General features: G+C 43.1%; 2 protein-coding genes across 2 annotated transcripts; both read right to left on the reverse strand.

The window, feature by feature from the left end:
* Positions 1–368: 368 nt before the first annotated feature.
* Positions 369–15337, reverse strand: neurl4 (neuralized E3 ubiquitin protein ligase 4). Its single transcript, XM_030775982.1, has 29 exons — positions 15173–15337; positions 11973–12492; positions 11549–11614; positions 10980–11404; positions 10540–10651; positions 10257–10345; positions 10063–10135; positions 9219–9492; positions 8758–8939; positions 8551–8636; positions 7585–7747; positions 7206–7416; positions 6960–7036; positions 6644–6722; positions 6354–6523; positions 5985–6113; positions 5536–5681; positions 4975–5193; positions 4755–4853; positions 4462–4629; positions 3698–3862; positions 3414–3572; positions 2947–3126; positions 2445–2538; positions 2031–2138; positions 1717–1861; positions 1354–1466; positions 966–1128; positions 369–696 (listed from the first exon to the last, which is right to left on the reverse strand). The coding sequence occupies exons 1-29, from the start codon at positions 15335–15337 to the stop codon at positions 492–494; spliced, it is 4785 nt and encodes a 1594-aa protein (XP_030631842.1). The 3' UTR covers positions 369–491.
* A 1787-nt stretch (positions 15338–17124) lies between these two features.
* On the reverse strand, positions 17125–21689 carry shbg (sex hormone-binding globulin). Its single transcript, XM_030775999.1, has 8 exons — positions 21482–21689; positions 19875–19966; positions 19543–19732; positions 19258–19419; positions 18885–19044; positions 18272–18408; positions 17853–18021; positions 17125–17590 (listed from the first exon to the last, which is right to left on the reverse strand). The coding sequence occupies exons 1-8, from the start codon at positions 21563–21565 to the stop codon at positions 17424–17426; spliced, it is 1161 nt and encodes a 386-aa protein (XP_030631859.1). The 5' UTR covers positions 21566–21689; the 3' UTR covers positions 17125–17423.
* Between the last annotated feature and the right edge of the window lie 168 nt (positions 21690–21857).

Consider the following 21857-nt stretch of genomic DNA (forward strand, 5'->3'; position numbering starts at 1 on the left):
GCGGGGTGGGGTGGGGGCGTTGTTTGGTGTATATAGATTGTGATGATGAAGGTCTTCAGGAAAATTAGGGGGAAACTGGGGGCGGGAGGAGAATTGAGCAAGTGAGGGGAAACCACAGTCTGTAGAACTACGATTGAAAGAGAAAGATTAAAAATCGCCCACCAGTATAGAGAACATAAAGTGCAGGCAGTGTCTTATTTCCTCCAGAGATCCCCCTCACCTTGTCTCAAAAAAAAAAAAAAAAGAAAAAAAAAATCCTGAAAAATATCCAGAGACAGGGGCAAAAAAAACCAAAAACAAACAAACAGTCCTTATTTGTCAAGAATTCTCAGCTGGAAAACTCCACAAAGTCTTAGGCATGTTGGACATTTTGGTTGGAGGAGATCAGCCGAGTGGCCATTGGTGTTCAGGACACACTCTGGCCTTGCGTCCACTTGTGTCTGCCCTGTTGCCCCTCTCTGCTCCTCCTCCTCTTGCTCCCTGGCCAATCCTCACTCTACCCGGATGAGCAGGCCATAGAGAAGGGTTCCACCCTTCTCCTTGGTGATCCACTCGATTTCTGCGTTGCTGAATCGAGGGTCCAGTGACTCGGTGACGCCCAGCGTCTGAGGGCCGACCTTGTAAGAGCCCGGCCGCACGCACACCTGGAAACCCACTTGTGCCTGGTGACAACGTAGAGAGCGGGGATCTCGGAATCTGTGAGAGAGAGAAAAAGAAAGAGTGAGAGAGAAAGAAGCAGTCAGTGAGAGAGAAAGAACGAGAGTACGAGATTTGAGAGAGTGGAAAAGCCTGAACAAAGAACGATACATCTTCACTTGCGCGAGTCCTTAAATTCCAGTATGCTACTGCATTTGTACTTCACTGTTTTTACAGAAAGCTATAAAAACTGATCATCTATCCATGCATGTCTGCATTGCGTGTTACAGCCAAAACCGTTGGTCACGAGGAGTCTGAACAAAACGTACTGCACTTTAGGGGCAAACGTCTCCAGGCCAGAGTACCGCATAGTCGGGGAAAGCTGCACGCGCGGGATCTCCCTGTCAGGAGCGCTGTTCTCCTCTGGCTCACCATAGCTGCCCTGACCCTCTGTCTTCACTGGTGACGCAGAGAAAATGGAAGACGACTCTGCTGCAGAAGACAAAATAAGTCAGCGAGGCAAAAGAATAAAAAAAAAAAAGGCAACACAAACTTTTCTCTTTCTACCTGCTCTCGGTTCTCTCTCTCTCTTATCTGCTCGGCGGACAGCTTCTTCTATACATCAACGAACACCAACAAACCTGGCTCTGAATGACTATATGATGAGAGAGGCAGAGATGTGTGGAGGTGGGTAGTGGGTGTGTCTCTTCTGCTCACCTGAGAGAAGCTGGCTGTGGTCCAGGGTGCGTCGGAGGGCGCCCACGCTCGTGCCATGGTAGGCGATGTGCCACTTCTTTAAGGCATTGGACACCTCACAGTGTGGCTTGAGTCTGAGACAGAGAGGACAAGATCCATCACATAAAAATGTGCGAAGCCTTTAACGTGCATTTGACCAGAACATTCGACCCAGTTACGTCGGACACTCGCTCGGCTGAACGGTCTCGGTCATTGTCAGAGATTAAAAATCTTTGGCTATAAACTGAACATTAGGCTAATACTGTGAAGCGCATCAAAAAAAAAAAAAGAATATGGTCTCAGCTGTTCGACCAGTCAGATAACTGATTACTTCAGGGTACTGACCTGAGAGCGAATCGGCACCAGCCAAAGGGGAGGGCATAGTCCCTGGGCGGCTCCCCCCGTTTGTAATAAGCCTCATCACCACGCAGCTTATGACAGGACTCACAGTAACAGAGGTTATACTTGGCATCCTCATTAAAGTAGCCATCTGAGAAAGAAAAGGAAGCATCAGTGTGTTCTCACATGGAACTCCACACTTCATACATCTTCAACGCTATTACTAATGTGACATATGAGTGAGAAGGGGAATGAGAGAAAGACTGAGATCACACATATGAGAGAGAGAGAGAATAAGGAAGAGTTAACATAATCCTAACCAGGTAGCGTAAGCAGGTCCTTAAATCTGGAGCAGAGAGCCTGGTATTCACATGTCTTATTGGGGTTAACCTCAGGAGGCGGAGTCCAACACACACTCTCCTTAATCCCTGGAACAGTCAGATTGAAAAAATACAAGTGAGAGATATTCCATCTGTATGTCTGAGTCACAGTTTCCTTTATCTGCAATGACAATGGAATCTCAAATTCCACAAAGACTAATGGGATGAACAGAAAGCATGAGAGGTTGATACAGTCCTGAGAAATTTTAATTCCATTTCAAATCCCACATCTTCACATCCAAACACAGCTCCACTACAGAATAACTTTTAATAAATTTGGATATACACATAAAGTAAGTATCTTAGCTACTTAACTTCAGACAAAGCATGAAGTACATAAACACCAATCCTCACCATCCACCATGTCAGCCTTCTCCATGTCACCTTGGCAACGCATCTCCCCACTTTCTGATCCCACAGTCGGCACATTGTTTGTCACTATAGTAACCTGACATAACAATAACACAAAAAACTGAAAGTCTCTGCCTGGAAAAGCCAAGTTTATGAAGAGGATGATCGAATCCTACACTCCAACCGAGTTACATTTCAGATAAAGTTTGCAGAACAGCAGCAGTTGGGCTGAGACATTAGAGGTTATTTGGCTTATATTGGGGAAGACTATTTTTTTAGGAATAAGGCTCAGTAAACCATTGGCACTGACAATTTCACTCAGCACTCACGAGATCACATAAATCATGTCACTTATCTATGGAAACCAAAAAAAAAGAAGACAACAAAGTGAAGTACAAAGTTCACTGGTTGAATTGATAAAGAATACCAGCATCCATTAAACCATACCAAGCATGTCCTACACTGTATGTGTGTGTGTGTGTGTACACTTTTCTATGGTGCTGACCTGTTCACACTGGCCATAGAGGTCAATGAGAGGGTAGCAGGGGCTGGGGATGTCCTGTGCAGCCACACCCTGGTCCATACCATTTACAAAGAGGTGCAGACAGCTGCTGCTATCCACCAACAAACCCAGCACAGTCCCCTCAGGACACGTGTCCAAGTTAGGGCCGTAATTCTCACAGATCTGGGAAACAGACAGACAGAGGGAGAGAGAGAGAGCGAGCGAGAAGAAGTAAAAGAGAGAGCGAGAGAGAGAGAGAGAGAGACAGAGAGAGGACACCTTGGGTATTACTGTGTAAATTATGAATGTTACATGGGGAAGAAAGGGAACTGAAGAGATTGGAAAGACAGGGACAGGAGAACAGAGAGGCACCTTGAGGGAATCTTGAAGGGATGGGAAAAATGTGGAGAGAAAGAGGCAGACATGAAGGGGAGAGAGAAGAAAGAAGCGGCACAGAAAGAGACTGTTACCTTGAGGGAGTTGTGGAAGACAGAGTCACGTTGCAAAAGCCAGACAGAGCGTTTGAGGCAGCAGGCTGTGGAAGGGAAGTTGACACGGTCTGGCGAGTGGCCAATCACACCCAGAGACAGTGAAGAGGTCCACGATGGGTTTAACCTATCTATCTGGATCTGGAGAGAAACAGAAAAGAGATTCAGAAGGCTGCATTCGCACACACACACACAAACAAACACATTACAAGTCAAACTGATGCAGACTGACTAACACACACACACACACACAAATACACACCAACCTGAAACAGGTGCTGACGAGGTAATGGTTGTGCTGTGACTAGTAACCCCTGGTTATAACTGGACACACGAGCAGCAGTCAGATTCTGATTGGACAACTGGATATTCTTCCCATGGTTCTCTAGGAAGGCCATGACGGTAGGCACCAAGGCAGATTCGTTCTCGCACTGAGTGAACGAGGGACAAAAGGAGAGAAACCTTAATACTTCATGGATTAGAGAGGTCGTTCAAAGGAGGAAAACCATGATGATATTGATCAAATAAATGATAAAATTGCAGTATTCAGTTCCGTCAATGAATAACAAGTCACAACTCTCAAACCTTTATTCGCAACTTCAAGCTGAGAATAAATATCATATGCACTGAAAACCCTTCTCACCTCTCCCCATCCTTTCCAAACCTTTTTTCCACCTCTCTCCATTTGTTTCTACCTCACTTCCATTAGTCATGTTCCACTTGTGTTTCCATTTTCTCCTATGTGACAGCTAAGTGACTTTCACTCCTCTACCCTAAATATCTAAACTCACTCTGTCTTGTGTTGTCCTCCTTGAGTTTTTACCAGTTGTCTGATAACGGCCATTATCTCTCCACTCTCCCTCTTCCTCTCACCTTAATCTTTTACCCCTGAAGCAGATCGTTCTACCTTCCCTGATGCCTTGTAACAGGACTTCTCTCTCTTTCTCTCTCGCTCTACATCTAATTACCCTGACCCCCCCCCGCCAACTTTTCTCTTCCTCCTCCTCTCCTCTCTTCACCCCCCATCTACAGCTTCTCTCCTCCCCTCTCTCACCGGTGTGCTGTCCTCTTCTCCTTCACTAGAGCTGTCAGAAGAGAGGGAGGGGGCTTTCACACTCTCTGTGTCCTCCATCATGGTCGAGCTGACGATCGACACGGCCGTCACCTTTCCGTAGAGATCCAGCACCGCATACACATTCTGGAACAACACAGCATACGCGTGTGTGTCAGTCGAAGCAGACACAGAAGATTACTGTACACTACAGGCAGAGAAGCGTATGAGCTGGCCCTGAAAAGAGATGTATAATGTGTGTATATGTGTACCTTGGCCACAGCAGTAGCAGCTGGTCCCATGTCCTCTCCATCAATGAGAATGTGCATGGTGTCATCACTGCACCTCTTCACTCCAACACGATTACCCACCTAAGTCACACCAGCATTCATAATTCATTAAATGACACGCTCTCTCTCTCTCTCTCTCTCTAAACATTTATTTTTTCACCCCTCTTCCAACCAACATTCCCATCCTCTCTCCCTCTCTCACCGTGAGGCGGTCCAGTGAGCAGCCGTAGTTCTGTCTCTGTAAGACCCCATTGCGCCTGACCTCTGAGCCCACCAGTAACCAGGTGACTTTTGACCTCAGCTGGGTTAGGGAGGGCGAGAGGCCACTGAGAGGGCAGGAGGGCAGGTCAGGGGGCTGGAGTGTGGTCAGACCAACACGTAGTGACCCCGACCACTGCTCATCAACTTCATTTATCTTTACCTGTACACCAATGAAAAAAAAGACACTATTCAGCTGTCTGAAGGACGAACATGGTTCTTCTGGTTACCAACAATCATAATTTCTTGGTCTTAAATTGCCACATATTTTTTTTTCCTCAGTCTTTTATATAATTAATTCCAGACAAAATGCAAAGAGAGGAAATGTTAGCAACTAACAGTAACTACATAGTAACTAAATGTTAGTGCAAATTCCCTAGTAACTTGCCACATATGCTATTTGTCAAAGTTTTCTGTGCCTTTTCCCCAGTACACAGCTCAGTGTTATGTATGCTCAGCATTTTAAGTTACTACCCAACCCTACCCCTCTCCCTCTGTCTCTCACCTCAAACAGCTCGTCTGTTTTGAGCTCCTTGGCACTAAAAACAATGCCATGGGCATAGCTGCCAACTCTCACTGCCTGGCAACCATCACCTAGCAACACCACATTTTTCCCATGTTTACTGTGCAGACGATGAGCCACCCCCGCCACTAGAGGGAGACACACAACAAACACAGACATACAGAGAGAGAGGGAGGGAGTTTGTCATGATTACAGCCCAGCAGTCATCTTTTGTATCCACTCACTGGATGTCATGATTCTAAATCAAAAAGTACATTAAAGCTTTACTGTGCCAATCCCTACAATAAGACAAACCAAGCATGTGCACAGTAACGCTAACCAAGATAACCATTGCCATAAGATGGTTAACACAGACAATATCAGTCAAATAAGAGCTCTGAAATGTAATTGACAATGTGTTAGAAACAAAATCTCATTCTTTCACACAGTACCTGGGGAATGTATAGGGAAGCTCTTCTCTGTGATGTTACTGGTGCACAGACTGTTGTCCAGTGGACCAGACGAGCTCGTGATTGACACTTGAACACACTGACCGTACAGGTCAACGACTGCATACACCTCTGAGAGAGAATGAAAGAGAAAAGGGGGAGGGGTATCAAGATCACTTCATCTTTGGAAAAAGCGTTTGTGACAGACAAACGTCCGAATCCGCAGCCGTGACCCGTGCGTGTTTGTGTGTACGTGCGAAAACAGACAGGCATGTTCCAGCTGACAAGCACCTCTTCCAAAAGACGGCATGCGGTATATGTGCTTCCATCATTGTGCAGACAGGTGGGGAAACTGGTTCCATTCATCTTTACCTGGCGGGAGTCCAGTACACGCTACGCCCTGGTCCACTCCGTTAATGTAGTAATGCAGGTCACCAGACGCGGTGCGCATCATCCCGATCCGCGAGCCCGTCGTCAAGGAGTCCAGGTCACATCCATAATTATTCCGCATGGTGTTCCCATCCTGCATTATCGCTGTGCCACTGAGAGAGGGGGCAGAGAGGCGAGAGGAAGGATAAGACAAATAACTGTGCAGAGGCCATCTGTCAGTTCAAAGAAATGAAAAACAAAACACACACACACACTCAAACACACACGCTTACCTGAGCATCCAGGTGTCATAATCAATGTCAGTCATGGTGTTGGGAAATTCCAGTTCCTCTGGCCGGATTGCCGTCACTCCTTAAGACAAATATAAACAGAGTCTGAGACATCATGCACTAAACATGAATCAATAAAAAAAAAGGCTACTGTTAAAAAGAACTACAACAGTGTGAAAGGTCTGGCACACTCCTGTGCTGATGGAACGTTTTAGTAAGTAATCGTGTATTTCCCTTCAGTAAACTGATACCACAGGTGATCTTGCTCTGGTACAGACATAAAACAGTACATGCAGTGAACCTGTCTGTGTCAGCTCACCTGCTTCTATTGAACCTGACCAGCGATCCACCATCTTCTGAATGACAATCTCAAACAGCTCACCATCTCGAAGGTACCTGAAAACACACACACACACACACACACACACACACAAACGCAGAATAAATACTCTCTTTTCTAATCTTCACCAGACCGACATCATCGGAAGACACACCGAAGTCTGTAATATGTTTTCACTTAGTCAAATCAGCTCAAAAACACTAAATGACATCCTGTGATGCCAACCTGTTGGAGATGACAATAGCGTCGTTGAACTCGCTGCGGCAGTTCTGCCTGAATGCCGTACGTCCGCCGTTGGTGATAACTGCGTTGGTGCCGTGCAGCTGGTGGAACCGTAGGTCATTAGCCGTGCTGCCCCCGGCGACGGAGCAGGGACTGCTGGGAGACATGGCGGTCGGTCCCTCAGAGCTGTCATCTGGGAGAGGAGGGAGGTCCGCTGGGAGGAAGAAAGAAATGAAGAAAGAAAGAGAGAGGGACAGAGAGAGAGAGACTGTTTTTTGGCAACAGATGATAAATAAATGCCTCAACAGAGCAGAATCTCAATCCTTTCTTTTAAGTTCTTTCCCTCCGTCCATCCTTCATTCCCACCCTTCCCTTGACTCACCCATGTCGTCCATAATGGTGGCCTGGGCTGCCTGACCATACAGGTCCACCACTGCGTACACACTGGGCGGGACGTTCCAGGCAGCGGGGCCTTGAGCCACACCATTCACAAAGAAATGCAGACTACCATCCTCCTTACGCACCACTCCGACCGTGTCTCCAGCCTGCAGAGACAGGAAAGAGAGCATGGGTGAGATACCACTGAAAAACAGGACCGCACGATGTGGAGAAAATATACGACAAGCAATAAACTTGTTGGGTATCGGCGATGGCGATATGAGATATGACAAAACAAACATTAAAGTGCACAACTGAGGGTGTGTTCATGCAGCAAGTATAGATCCTGAACAGCAATACGTTTTGTTTGCTGCGTACTGAACTCAAAGTCATTTCCAACTATTTTTCAAGTTTATTTTACATTCACTGTATTTTCCACAAAACTTGCATCTGTGAAAAGTAACTTTTTAATAAGCTAAGCATTGCCACACAATGGATGTATTTTCCCTTTCCGATTCCAAATCGTCTTGATCCACTTATATTCACAGTGTTCATTTTTTCTGCATGGCTATTCATTTTAGTAATTTGTTGTTCAACTCTTTTACATGGCTTGTGTTTCTCTTTGAAGCCCTGTGCTTCTCTGTTGATCTCATCTAAGTTCATCACAGTGCATACATGTCCACACACCACAGACTTGCGTGTGGGTAATGTTAGAGTAGGACTGTTCCTCTGCTCTGTGCCTCTAAGCCAACATCTGACTTTATGAATTTCAGTTGTTCTGATATTTCAGCCTTTTACAAAAGTGTTTATCATGGAAATTCACAACTCAGGGACAATAAAAATACACTGAACAGCCTTATTCAAAAATGTTTTGAAAGTCTGAATACAGAAAATTAAAGGAAAGAAAATGACTAACTGATGGAGCACATGTGTAGATGAATAGGAATGGGTTCTGTCACCCTTCACTCACTTTCAGTCGGTCCAGGTTGTGTCCATATTCGTCCAGTATTGTAGTCCCATTGTGCATAACTCCATTCCCTGTCATCATCCAGGTCCCTGAGAGAGGAGATTAGTGCAAGAGAGAACATTGGGGAGCACATACATGCAGAATAGGCTGCCTCTAGTGAGGTCCTGTATGTCATGCTTTGTGTATGTGGGACTGGATGGGAGTCAGTACCTGAGCGCAGGTTGGTCATGGTAGAGGGGAGCTGAAGATAAGCTGGGTTATGCGTTGTCACTCCAATCTCTATGGAACCTGCCCATTTGTCTACCATCTTGTCAATGCGTACTTGGAACACCTCGTTGGAGCGCAATGGCCGATTGCTGAGGACCACTCCGTGATTGAAGTCGTCTGTCGCGCTGTAAACATATAAAAGGGGTATAAATAAGACAAACAAGACTGTATGGTTCTATGTTATAAGACATTTGAGACGGCTGACACCTGTGTAACTATGAATGTCAACTATCATGCAATAAATAACCTATTAATTTGTCAACACACCTTCTCAAGAGAAGAAAACGTTTCCTGCATTTTGGGATTCAGACATAGCCCTACATGCCACAGTATTACCTGTCAAATCTATTGCATTTTCTTATATAAGTACTTTTAAAAAATGTGAGAAAACTTGGCTGACTCACTGAGGACGCAGTGCAGTCCTGCCGTCACTAATGATGGCTGCCTTTTGTCCACAGTTGGGGTGAAAAAGCAGCCGATCGGCTGCATCAGGGTCTGGGGTTTGGGAGAGCACAGGACGGGGTCTGCCTACGTCAGGCGACAACGCCCTCATGATAGCATTGTTACGCCGTAAGCGGTCGCTATGGTTATGATTGTGCACGATGGTGACTTTTACAGCCATTCCATACAGATCCACTACACCATACACGACACCTGGAGTTTGGTTAGCTGCCACACCTAATGCCAAAGAAAGTCAAAGGGAGAACACAGCAAAGGGATAAGAGGTAAGAGGTCATTCAGTTGTCAAACTTGACTTAATTACACACAAACAGGAATAATTTAGAGTGATCAGACTTTTTGAAACACCGTCTGGGTCCATTTCACTCACATTGCAGTCTATCCCAGGAAAAATTTTACGCTCGTGTCCCAAGCACAAACTGGGATGGAAATTTCACTTCATTTTAGTAACAGCTGTATCTCATATACAGCTGTCTCACCGATGACAACAATCAAATCAGACTCAGTAAAACACTGAACTGATGTCATACAATTACTGTTTGCATTGATTAAATTCTCCTGACAAAATGTTCCACTCTGCACTGGTTCCCTGGTTACTAAGTAACTTTAGACATCCATAACAGTACATTTCTGTGTTTGTCAAAGAGCAATGGCACACCAACATTCTTCGAAGGTAATTAAATAAAAAATTCACATGACGAACACTTAGTTTTACAGAATTATGCATGTACAAGGCTTTCAGCAAACTGACTCCCTAAGCCATTTTTGGCCACATAGTGACTTTCTCACCTTGATCTATGCCGTTGATGTAGAAGTGCAGTGCTCCACTGGCTTTTCTCATCAGCCCTATGTGATCCCCTTCCTGTGAGTTAACAGTCAAAAAAGAGTCATTACTTCACTCTGTACAGATGAGCGATATACTGGTAAGAATAATATGAAATTTTGATTGTATTTGTTTAGACAGGAGTCAGTGGCCATCTCACCTGGAGCTCATCCAAGCTGAACTCACAGTATTCTCTCCGTGTGCCCTTCCCATTGGTCAGAATCCCACAACCACTCATCATGATTGTGCCTGAGAATATGAACACGCAGATACACACATTAAAAAGCAAAGGAAGGCAAACAAATACATTTTAAATACCACATTCAGGACATTTAGTCTGCATGTCATACACCTTAACACATACCTCTATGCTTAGGAGGCAGGTAAAAAGAGAGAGAGAGAGAGAGAGAGAGAGAGAGAGAGAGAGAGGCAAAGTAGGTTACCTGAGCGCAGGTTAGTCATTGTTGCAGGATAGTCCAGATTATTGGGGTTGTGAGTGGTGACGCCAATCTCAATGGACCCTGACCACTTATCCACTAGCTTATCAATACGAATCTGAGACAGAGAAGGTGGCCGTCAATCAAACACCACAAAAACGATTACAACAGTTACGATTACCATTGCTGACAGCTCAGACACCAGTTTATATGCACAGCAAAAGGAACAGCTTGTGTCTGAGGTCTAGCACAATGCTAACTTTCTGTAACCATCCATCATCTACGTTCATACAGTCACAAGATATGAAGTGGAAAGACCCCTGTTCCACAATAGTGAAATGTCTCATACATGTACTATGAGTGCACTCATCTATCAACATCTGGCTTCTATTAAACTGAACTCACTGACAATGCATGTTCACATATAAACACAGAGATCCTCTCACCTCAAACATCTCGTTGTGACGGAGCGGTCTATTGGTCATGACTACCCCGTTGTTAAACTCGTCCAGCGGTCTCCTTCTCTCTGCTGTCTTGTTGTTGTTACTAAGTTTGATCAGTGTGCCGCACTTTTCATGGAACAACAGCGCATCATTGGTCATCATGCCTCCTGACCCAACCCCCAAACCTGTCACGCCTCCCGAACTCCCAGCTGGACTGCTGTTGGCACTGCCCCCACCTCCAGCTCCAATGCCACTGTCGCTCCCCCCTCCTCCACCCCCACTACTGCTACTACTTCCCATGCACCCCCTTGAAGAGTCTGAAACGGTTCCTCCTCCACCTCCAAGGTCACCTCCGCCCTCGTCTTCAGAACGGTACAGAGAGACAATTGCATTGTTGAACACATCGAACAACTGGTGCTCGGTCAGAACTGTGGGAGAGAGGAAAGAGAAAGAGAGAGAGAGAGAAAGAGGGAGAGGAAAAACAATCAACAAAAAAAAGAGGGGGAGAAAAACAGAACGAGTTCTTGGAATAATGTAATAACTCGGCCGGCAGGAGCTGTAATAAACAGTACCTGTGTCAGGCTCAAGGTTACTTGGGAACTTGTCTGGTCGACTGTGGCTCCTTGAGAGCTCAGGAACTGAGGAAAAAGAAAAGTCCCAACAAAAACACGATCAGCACAGCACAGGGAGAGAAAAAAAGCATCTCTTCTACCCTCTGGTTGCTACTAATATTTTCCTCTTACTAAATCGTACTCTGGCGTCTGACCTCTTGTGCTCATTTTTCTTTGTTGGCCTGTTTGTTTGTTTTTTATGAGATTTATTATTTCTTACTTGCTGTCTTAAAAATAAAACAAAACAAAAACAAACAAACAAGACTATATCCTGTCTTTTTTTTTTTTTTACACAAATCTCTCCTGAAAAGAAGACCCTGGATCTCAAAAGAGTAAGCTGGTAAAAATAAAGTGTCATGATAACGCAGTGAACATGGCCCCTTACCGTCCTCAGCTGTTCCATTCATCACAGGAGCGACAGCCCCTGTAGCCACTGCCCCTACCCCATCCTCATGGCCGCGGCACGAGCCTGCTCCGACAGTCAGGCCTGTTGCCTGCTCCACCTCTTCCTCTTCCTCCACTGTCTCATCCTCCAGCTCATCTCCCTCCCTCTCAGGCGGTGGCTCGCAGCTGACCACGGTGACCTGGGTGCACTTGCCATAGAGGTCCACTACTGCCCACAACCTCGGGGGTAACCCGCTGGCTGCCGGGCCACAGTCCTGTCCGTTTACCCACAAGTGCAGCTCACCACGCCCGTTACGCTGGATACCCACGCGGTCCCCTTCACCCAGCTGGTCCAGGTCCCGGCCATACTCCTCGAGCACCGAGCGCCCGTCTTTCAGCACCGAGCAGCCGGACACGATCCAGGAGCCACCCTGAAGCCCCGTGGCGCTGCTCGGGAACTGCAGGCTGGCTGGGTCCTGTGCTGTCACACCTATTTCAATGGAGCCGCTCCATGAGTTCACCTAAAGCAAACAGAGGACTTATTATTAATACAGTTGTAATAAATTAGGAAACAGAAAAGGACACTTCGCATCTTGCTGATGTAAATCATGTGAAAATGGGTTGGTATGATCATGTGGAAAGACTGGAACTTAAATGCTGAAACATGCAGCACTGAATTGTAACTACATGCATCAGTAGCCCCTTTCACACATGCACTGCAAACCTAAAATAAATGGGATTCTAACCGGAGGGGCTGTATGTGTGAACAAAAGTGTCTCTATAGTCTCCTACCACACTGCTCTTTCTAACTGAAAATTTACACTGAATCCAGTGAATGAATGGGCAATACTAGTCACTCACTGGACTACTTCCCCCCCTCAGTTTCTCTCACTCTATCTACTCTTCATCTCCATCTTATCACCTATTTGGAACTCTGCTGCTTCCAACAGATGTACACTTACAATGTCTTAACACTATTAAGTCTCTCCTTTACTACCATCTTTTTCCATTTCAAGTCATTCAGAGGGCAGGAATCCACACCAGTATCTTGTGTCTAAGAGTATCTGCAGTTTAAAACACGTCACTTTATCTCCCCATAAAACGTTTTTGTTCATCAGTACATTGTCTCTCAATTCTTCCTGCTAATTACTCATCTGGTAATGCTGTTGCCTTCCTTTGTGACAGTGCAATGTAAGTCAGTGTAACAGAGGGCAGCGTGAATCTCGGTTAAGGAGGGTCGAGAGCGAATTGATGCTGTGTGACAGAGTTGAGGGTTTTGTCTCATCTGGTGACATAACTGTGAGCTGAGTGACCTGTCACCTAAAGCGACAGCTGGCTCTCCTTTCCTCTTTCACACATCATCTCTCTCCCTTTTCATATGTTTCTCATACACAATCTCCAGCCCACATTTCCATCTGTCAAGTGAATTTGGTAGTGACAAGGATCACTGGCCAGACCCAAAGCACATACATTTAAGAACAATGTCGGATTCTCTCCCTCAACATTTACCTCCTCAACAAACTACTCAACCATGCCGTGAATAATTTAAGCTGTTCTATCATGACGAAAAACACAAAAGCATTTATGTCAATATTTATATCTCGTTACATATCAATGAGCATTTTATGTGCTTAGTCATCACTGCAGATATTTCATGAGACAACCTTTAGGGTGAACTGCACCCTGTGAATTGTGAGATCTGTCTGCTGTACAGTCTGCTCAAAAAGACGAGACCATGAAGCTTGATGCAGTATCACGTCTGCTTCTAAGACAAAACCATACTGGTTGTTTGCCTGAGCTGGGATTCACAGACAAGAAATTAAGGGATAAGGGAATATTATCACTCATTACAATTTTAAGTTGGGGGTTGCCTCCCTGAATGGCTTGGAATGGGCTATTTAGACTTGTTAGACACAGGCTGCTATCCTTTCTTTGGCCCTTTACTGCCAAGTTTCAGTTGCTGTCATAATGATTCAGGGGTAATGCTATAGCTGGCACATAAGATGCTTTGAAGAGCTGGTAGTTAGACAAGTGCTGGCATTTTGTTGACACACTGGGCAGACATTTGTATTGGTACTCCTGGAAACAGTTAAATTAAAAGATGATGTGCCTTACTAGGTACCTGCCCAGACCAACACAATGCCTGGGAACATATTGGCCGATGCCTATCTACTTAAAAAAAAAAAAAAAAACATGTAACCCTGCAGCACAAAACATGCTTTATGTTGAAGATAATGACCCCAAACACAAGGTCATTTCATAAGTCGATTGATAAAGTGTGTGATGTGTTGTGTAACTGAGGTAAAATGACCTCTCAATGTGAGGTTCAGTGGTTTAAGCTCATAGTTAATTGGTTATATCTTAAATGCAGTCTGGTGCAAAGGTGCGACACGACGTCTCCATGCATCTAGTTCCCATATTCCCCCTTTAGCCGTCCTTCATATTCTATCCTATAGCTGAGACTAATAAACCGATTTAAAAACAAAAATTATGCTATTTAATCAGAAAACTGGCTGATCTTAAGCGGACTCTTAGCGAATAGTCAAAACATGTTGACTGATAACGATAAATCGGGACTTCCATTTTTAGCAAGCTAACTGCACCTACCAAAACAAACGTCATGCTGTCAACTACAAAACAGAATGAGCCTCCTAAGTGCTAATTGTGTTAGCCACTTGGTAGCAACTAATACTTCTGATAATGGTGGCCGGTGCTAGCTGGCATGCTAATCATTTTGTCACTTACAATGATAAAATCTAACCTAGCGTGAAACAATTTCCAAATAACAAACAAGAACCATACCATACCATTCCACTCCAGGGTTACCAGGTTACCTGCCTTGCTACACACAGATATCTAACCCTTTCCGTGAGCAAAGTAACAGCCACTGACAGCGAAAATTAAACAGAACCGCATACCATCAACCGCAGCTGACACTCGTTACAAGCAAGTCCTGGCAATTAGCAAAGGATCAAAATAAGTTGAGATGTATCCAAACACGTTGCTCTAGAGTAATCCTGAGACACGTAGGTGTCAATGCACAACCGATTTTTGGTCTAGCACCTCTTTGATCGGATGTCAATCGCTACATGTCTAGGTGTCGGACAGAACAGATACTGCAGACACAGAAACCCAGGACCCACTCCATTCCTCCCGCATTTTCATCCCTATCCCGACCCGACCTGAAGCATGCTTGTTTACCTTTTTGTCGATGCGAACAGTAAAGACATCACGATCTCTAAGAGGCTCTCGACTGAGGACCAACCCATTATTGAATTCCTGGACAGGTTGGTTACGATGAGCTGTTCGGTTCGAGTTTGATAGGCCGATCAGCTTACCGCTGCGAGGATGCAGCTCGGCCGCCATCTTCGCTGGGCGGCACACTTCGCGACACTGGCGTTTGCGACAACAGAAAACACTTGCACTCTCCCGTTAGTATTGGGTAATGAAACGGCAGAAGGTCTGGACAGCTAGTTCAGCTTTACGGTAGTGTGGCACTGACTGTGCTCTTCTCTCTAGCAAGTTCCACGATAACAAATATCACAGGGTTGGTTCACTGTCAGCACGGGTTCGACAATTTTGAATACCCTCGGGCATTGCGTCTGCTTAGTGGTGTTGATATTATGGTCGCTGTTTAAGTATAAGGAAGCAGCCATGAAAACAACGTATACATAATTCCGCATAAAAATAATAAATCCATATGTTAAGCGCTCAGATAAATTCTCATTCGTCAGAGTGCATTCATTTAAAACGTAAACTCTTCGTATTCCTTCTCTGCAGCGCTGCGTTGTCGTATTAGTATAACTAGTAAATGTAACACGAATTAAATACAGGTTTTATCCGCCAGGAGGCGCAGTGACTATTGTCTAGATATCATGTCCCGCGTTGCCAGGTGTACGATTGTTACCGTATTTTTACGACAATTCTGCTTTGTACGCTGTATAATCAATAATTGTAAAAAGTTTAAAATCTGAGATTAAATTGGTGTTTACATTTAAATTTTACAGATAAATGATTTTAACTCTCGCGCAGTGACTTAAGTGTGGCGCTGATTTGGAACCAGCGTAATCCTTCACGTCAAGTGCAGCACGTCAATAATGCATTATGGAAAACCCGACCCTGAGTCTGCCGTGAATGATCTAATTATATCTCTACTTGGATCTCTCACACCTGCAAGTGAGGCAGGTAAAACCCTGAGGAATAAGGGAAAGATTATAACTGTTACACAAATAGGCCTACGTAATCAACATAATCGTTGTAATCGGGGCCAAAGTAATCAACGTGGCCAGCAGGTGCATATATCCACCGAAATTCAACACACAGGCTTTATCGTGGTAGGATTTTGAATGCATGGTTTGCGCTGAAATTCGATCATTTTTCGGGCCTCTGCAACTTATTTTTGAGCACCTGTTGACGCTGACTTTCTTACTGAATATTTCCGCAGATTTTTATTTTAGTAGGCCTGTCTCGCCTTATACTAGTGGGCTTAAATTCTATGATGAGCTGTTTGACACAGCGCTATATATTCAAGCTGTTCACTCAAGCTGTTAAGTGATTTTTCTTGTGGATATTCATTGCCTTTTTACCTTGCCTAAAAGTGGCACTTATTAAAATAAACATTCTCAGATTTGATTTTATCTTAAAATGTGGTTACAACTGTTATTTATAAGTATGAAACAAAGGTCCTGGAATGAAACAAGATTAATTGAGAAACTGATGTTTGTTATTGTTGTTGTTGTTGTTGTTGTTGTTGTTGTATCTTAAGCCTTAAATGTGAGGTACACTGCTCTCATTTTGGGGTTTCCTCAGTGAACCACTCCACTGTCTCATTTTAGTCTCATACTCAAAAAATAATTACTCTCTACGTAAATGGCTTTCCCACAGAAGTAAATGCTCTAAGTCAGGTGAAAATAATATTAAAAGTATCTAATCATTGGTAAGTGGATCGTCAGAATTTTCGAATCAGAATCTCTTGTGTTGTTTTCACCATGAATTGCTATTTCAAAATAAATTGCATTGGAAAAAAGGCCAATGGATACAAATTATATGAAGAGTTGCTCGATCAGAACTCTGGTTAATATGAAATAAAAAGACATGCTGTGAAGCTTTACGAAGTGTTGAAGTTTCCATTCTTTCATATATGAAATAGAAAATGTATATTTCTGTGATTTATTGACAAAGATGTTTACCTTGCAGATCATGGAAGTGGAATTAAGTCACGATATGCAAGCAGCTATACCAGGATCATGAATAGGCTTGTTTTAATCCTTGGTCTCTGTGGTGTACCTGATTATACATTAAATCATTGCACAGGCCTGGCCATCACCAAATGTCCATTGTCAGTTTTTTGATGAACTGATACATTTTTGTTTTGTTATCTTCCATGTTAACCTAAGTGCAATGTGGAATATAGGCAGCACATAATGGAGGAGGAAATAGAGAACCTATGTGGCTAAAGTGTTTGTGGTACACCATCCACCACTTTCACAGGACAGCTGTGTGATGACACCGATGAGTGTTTGTAAAAAGCTTGGTCCAGATCAATGTCCTGACCCTGGATCAAGATCCTCTCCAGACAGCCATGCAGGTACTGTGAACGACCTAATTCTTCACTTTCACCTGGAAAAAGAGATAAAACCTGTTAAACTGAAAACTGAATTCAACCTGAATGAATGTGTCTTACAGCATCTCTGCAATATGAAAAGGGACTGATAACTATTGTGAACTGTAATCAATTTTGCTTATGATATTATCAGACTGCAAATAAAATACACATTATGACCAAGATTATTGTTAATTTCACATGACAGTGAACATCTGTATTTGTGTTGACATAACAGTTTTCTAAGGAATCCCCTTACAGTTCTCTACAATAAAGTACCTGGTAATCCTCCAAATGCCAGGATCATCCCCTCTCTCCAGTAGGAATAAAAGTCCTGGGATTCATCTTCTGATTGTGTTATTCCATTTACAGTCCAAGAATGTCTCAGTATTTTAATGACCAATTTTGGAGAGTTAGGGAAGCCAAGAATGTCATTTATTGATCCTTCCTTAAGAAAAGGGATAAGGAGCTTCAATGAAACTGCACTATTATTGGTGACAACCAGGTTAATCTGCATTAACCAAGAAGAATTGCAGCAACCATGGCAAAGATACTACTGAAGGAACTTTACAGTATTTGTCATTTGTTAAATTCTAGATTGAGCAGATTTTTTAAACAAATATTACAATTCTTTGTATCTTGTGGCAAATCCGCTTTATCAATATAATAAAAGATTCTCTTCTGTGTTACCAAAATACCTTGCTATTGTTTGAAGGTTGGCTGTCTACCGTAGTGTACCGAAATCCAGGTCTCTGGAAGCTGAATATTGTCCCTCTCCAATATCCAAAGATTTCAATTATGATTCCCTGCTCCTCTGACTGAACTGAAGGCAGCTCTGCAGTAAGACAGACATATATAAGTAAACATAAACTTAATCATTTACCTTGACTCCCATGCATGCATAAAATATTGAATTCTGTGATTTGATTTCACTGCTAAATGTTAAGAACTATAGTCCTGTGCTGAAAATTGAGCCTCATTTGTTATTTCAAGTTTGTTATGTTTGTTATTTCAATTTGTTATTTAGTTAGCTAAACTAATGGCTCCAGGGAACCCTGCCTGATCTTTGCTATAGCATGTCACCTGATTGATAGGTCAGTTAACATTAATAGCTACTTTTAGTTTGTTACTTGAAAGTGGTGAACATATGTAACGATAACATGATAAAATTCAGTTGAACCCTTACATGTAGCTTGCAAACAAAGGCAAATTCTGTCATTATTAAACAATCATCCTTTTTCAAGTGATTTAAAAGGGAAGTGTACAGTTCACACTACATAAATAGGCGGAGAAGAAAAGGAAACAACTGACCTGACGTGTTGAACATAACCATCCCTTGCCCTGAAAAGTAGCTGCCTCTCTTGATCTCTGAGAAGCAGGGCCAGGTCTCCCTGTTTGGATCTGTATCCCATGGGGTGCTGAGATTCAGCCAGTGCCCCTCTCTTATGCAACCATCCATTGCGGGAGTAAACTGAGTGAGAGTGATAAATGTGTGAGGAGAACAAAAGATATAAAAGAGCCAGGAGAGAAGAAAAGAGTGTAAAAGGGAGAAGACACAATTCAGTTCAGATGTGATAACATCTTATCGCAGTTCGTTTTGTGATAAAAATCTTATCGATCACGCTGACATTTCCAACAATGTTTCGTATGTATTAACGGTAACAAAAGAAAAGTCAAAACTAACTTGGTGAACAAGCTTTTCTTTGTCGACCAGTATCCCGCCCAAGGCTAGACGTATTTGACCAGTCATCATAATCTGGGCCGTTTTGGCGTCTAATCCCACAACCAGCGCCACCTCATCATCCACCTCCAACACCACAAACTTCCCCTCACTCCGTAGCTCCAACTAGTAAAAAGCAGCATAGTCATAAGTTCAGTCAGTAAGGTTAAGGTATTTGAATTCCTACAAGTTATTTATATGTTGAAATTTGTTAAATAATCTTGTCAAGTCGCAATGTGGACTTTCAACCTTATGCCAGAGCCCATCGTTGAGCTTGGGACCTCCCATCGCGCTTGCCAGGACATCAGCTTTCCCAATCTGCATCTCCGGAATACCCCCACGCAGTAAGAGCACGAACCAGTCTTTGCCCTCTCTGGTGTCCCCATAGAATATGGTACCTTCTGGATCCAGTGTACGAAACTCAAAAATGGATCTTATACTGGAGAGTGCACATAAATGACCTTTAATCAAGCATAGAGCACCAATATAAAATGTAACTCCAGATGCAGTTAGAAGAGTTCAGAGCATATATATTATTGGCAGGAAACAGGTTACCCATGACAAGATTTAATCGAACGAACCTCTTGACCTCAGACAGGTTTGCTTTTGTCTGCATTAAGGGCTCCCATGTGTTGTGTCTGTGCCTCAGGTTGATGACCCCTCCACCAAATATCTGTGTCAGTTCCACATAAAATATTTGAAGGTGTGAAACAACAGCAAGCCAACAAAATATTTCAGTTAAATCAGTTAAACATGAGAGGGAAAGTCTATTACTATTACAACTTGGGTAATAAAGAAATTGCAATGTCATTGTTCTTGGATTAAGTCAAGTCCAATTTCAGAGGGCCTGTGACGCAACAGGGTTTTTTTATTTTACCTTTTCTTCTCCTCCTTTTACGTGGGATAACCAAAAAGTCCATATTCAAATTTATGATTACTTCTTTTACGGTGGCTGCACAAATACGTACATATTTTCCGTATGAAAATGAGCAACTCCCTACTTGTTTACCACAGAAAAAACTTCTGACCTGAATTTAGATTGTGTTTTCAACCCAAAGTATTCTAAACCACTATCTGGCAAAGGCTGAGTGTGTGATTTTGTGGTTTTATTGATTAACTTCATTAATTATACTTGGGCTGTACCTTTAATTGTAGCAAATGTTTACCTAAGGATAATAATTTAAAACAGTAGCTGAAGGATCTCCACCCCAAAATAAAAACATCTGAGAAGAAGTTTGTGGCATACTTTCTCAGTAGAATGCTGCCAGATTTAGGCCCCTCATGTTTCTGAGGAGAAAATCTGAAAGGCTTACACTGTAAATGAATGGAAGGTTGATTTTGTATGATTGTAATATTTCTTTTGGCAGGCTGTTGTTGCAGTTGCCATTTGAGCCAAGTATTACTACTGGAAACTGCTCTGAAAGAAGATGGTAGTAAGCTAAATCTGAATGAAATACATTGGGCATTCGTATCAAATTCACCATCATACCAAACTAAAAAAAAAATGTTGCTTAACAAACTTGAAAACATGAAATGCATCTTGAATATGAGATCAGGCTCTACACTAGGAAGACAAAATATTCTGAAAAATTCATATATACACAAATACATATAAATGCTACTATAAGTGCCAGGGAGTTTGAAGCAGAGAGCAGGGATTCAATAAAAATAAATGTTGAGCCATTCAAAAATGTTACATATCTTGTTTGGAAAAATGCTGAAAAAGCAGTCCAGCACTGAAATGTTCCAGGGATGAGTTTGTTATGCAAATCTAACAATGAGGAGATCTTTTTTTTTTTTCTCAAATGTGTAGTTCATCTGAACAATGAATGTTCTCATGTGCATGACCACCTGTGGTCTCCAGTGTGGCATTATTGCCATTCATCTTAATCAGACAATTAAAATAAGTGTATGACTGATACTTTTGAGACTTTCTCTCAGGGAGGATATATCCTCACAGTCACCCTAAAAAACCTAAACAGAATCAATTTTACAATTTTACATGTCAAATCAGTGTCAGTTTAAGGAACCAATCACAGCTCAATTAATCATTCATCAAATCCTGAAAATGTATATGATATAAATTATATCATATTATATTATAAATTATATTGTGTTAGTTGTCTGAACTGATGTAGCTGAAAAAAAAACTAGCTCCTAAATGACCTGAGATGACATAAGCACTCACCTGTTCTGCTGAAACTTCACAGCTCAGCCAAGTAATACAGGGTCCCAGTAACAGCACCCCTAACACAGCCCTCACATTGTCCATGGTCACTGGGTTCTCCTCAGGCGCTCTACAGGTTGGCGACAGCAGAGCTTTAGCCAAAGAGGGCTTCTCCTTATCTGCCTGTTGTCTTATGGGCTGGTTCAGCTGAGCGTCAATGAATTGTGAACTCTGCAGTAGGGCATGTACATGGACCACAGGGCCAATGACATTGACATTAAAACCACCAAAAAGTATTGATCAGGTGGAGTGTTTACTTGTCCTAAACAATCTGTTTCTTGTGGGCGTTCTAATGGTTAGTGGCTGGAAGTTGGTGGGTGAAAATCCAATTACTAAT

This window comes from Chanos chanos, chromosome 5, assembly GCF_902362185.1.
Source record: "Chanos chanos chromosome 5, fChaCha1.1, whole genome shotgun sequence".
NCBI lineage: Eukaryota > Metazoa > Chordata > Actinopteri > Gonorynchiformes > Chanidae > Chanos > Chanos chanos.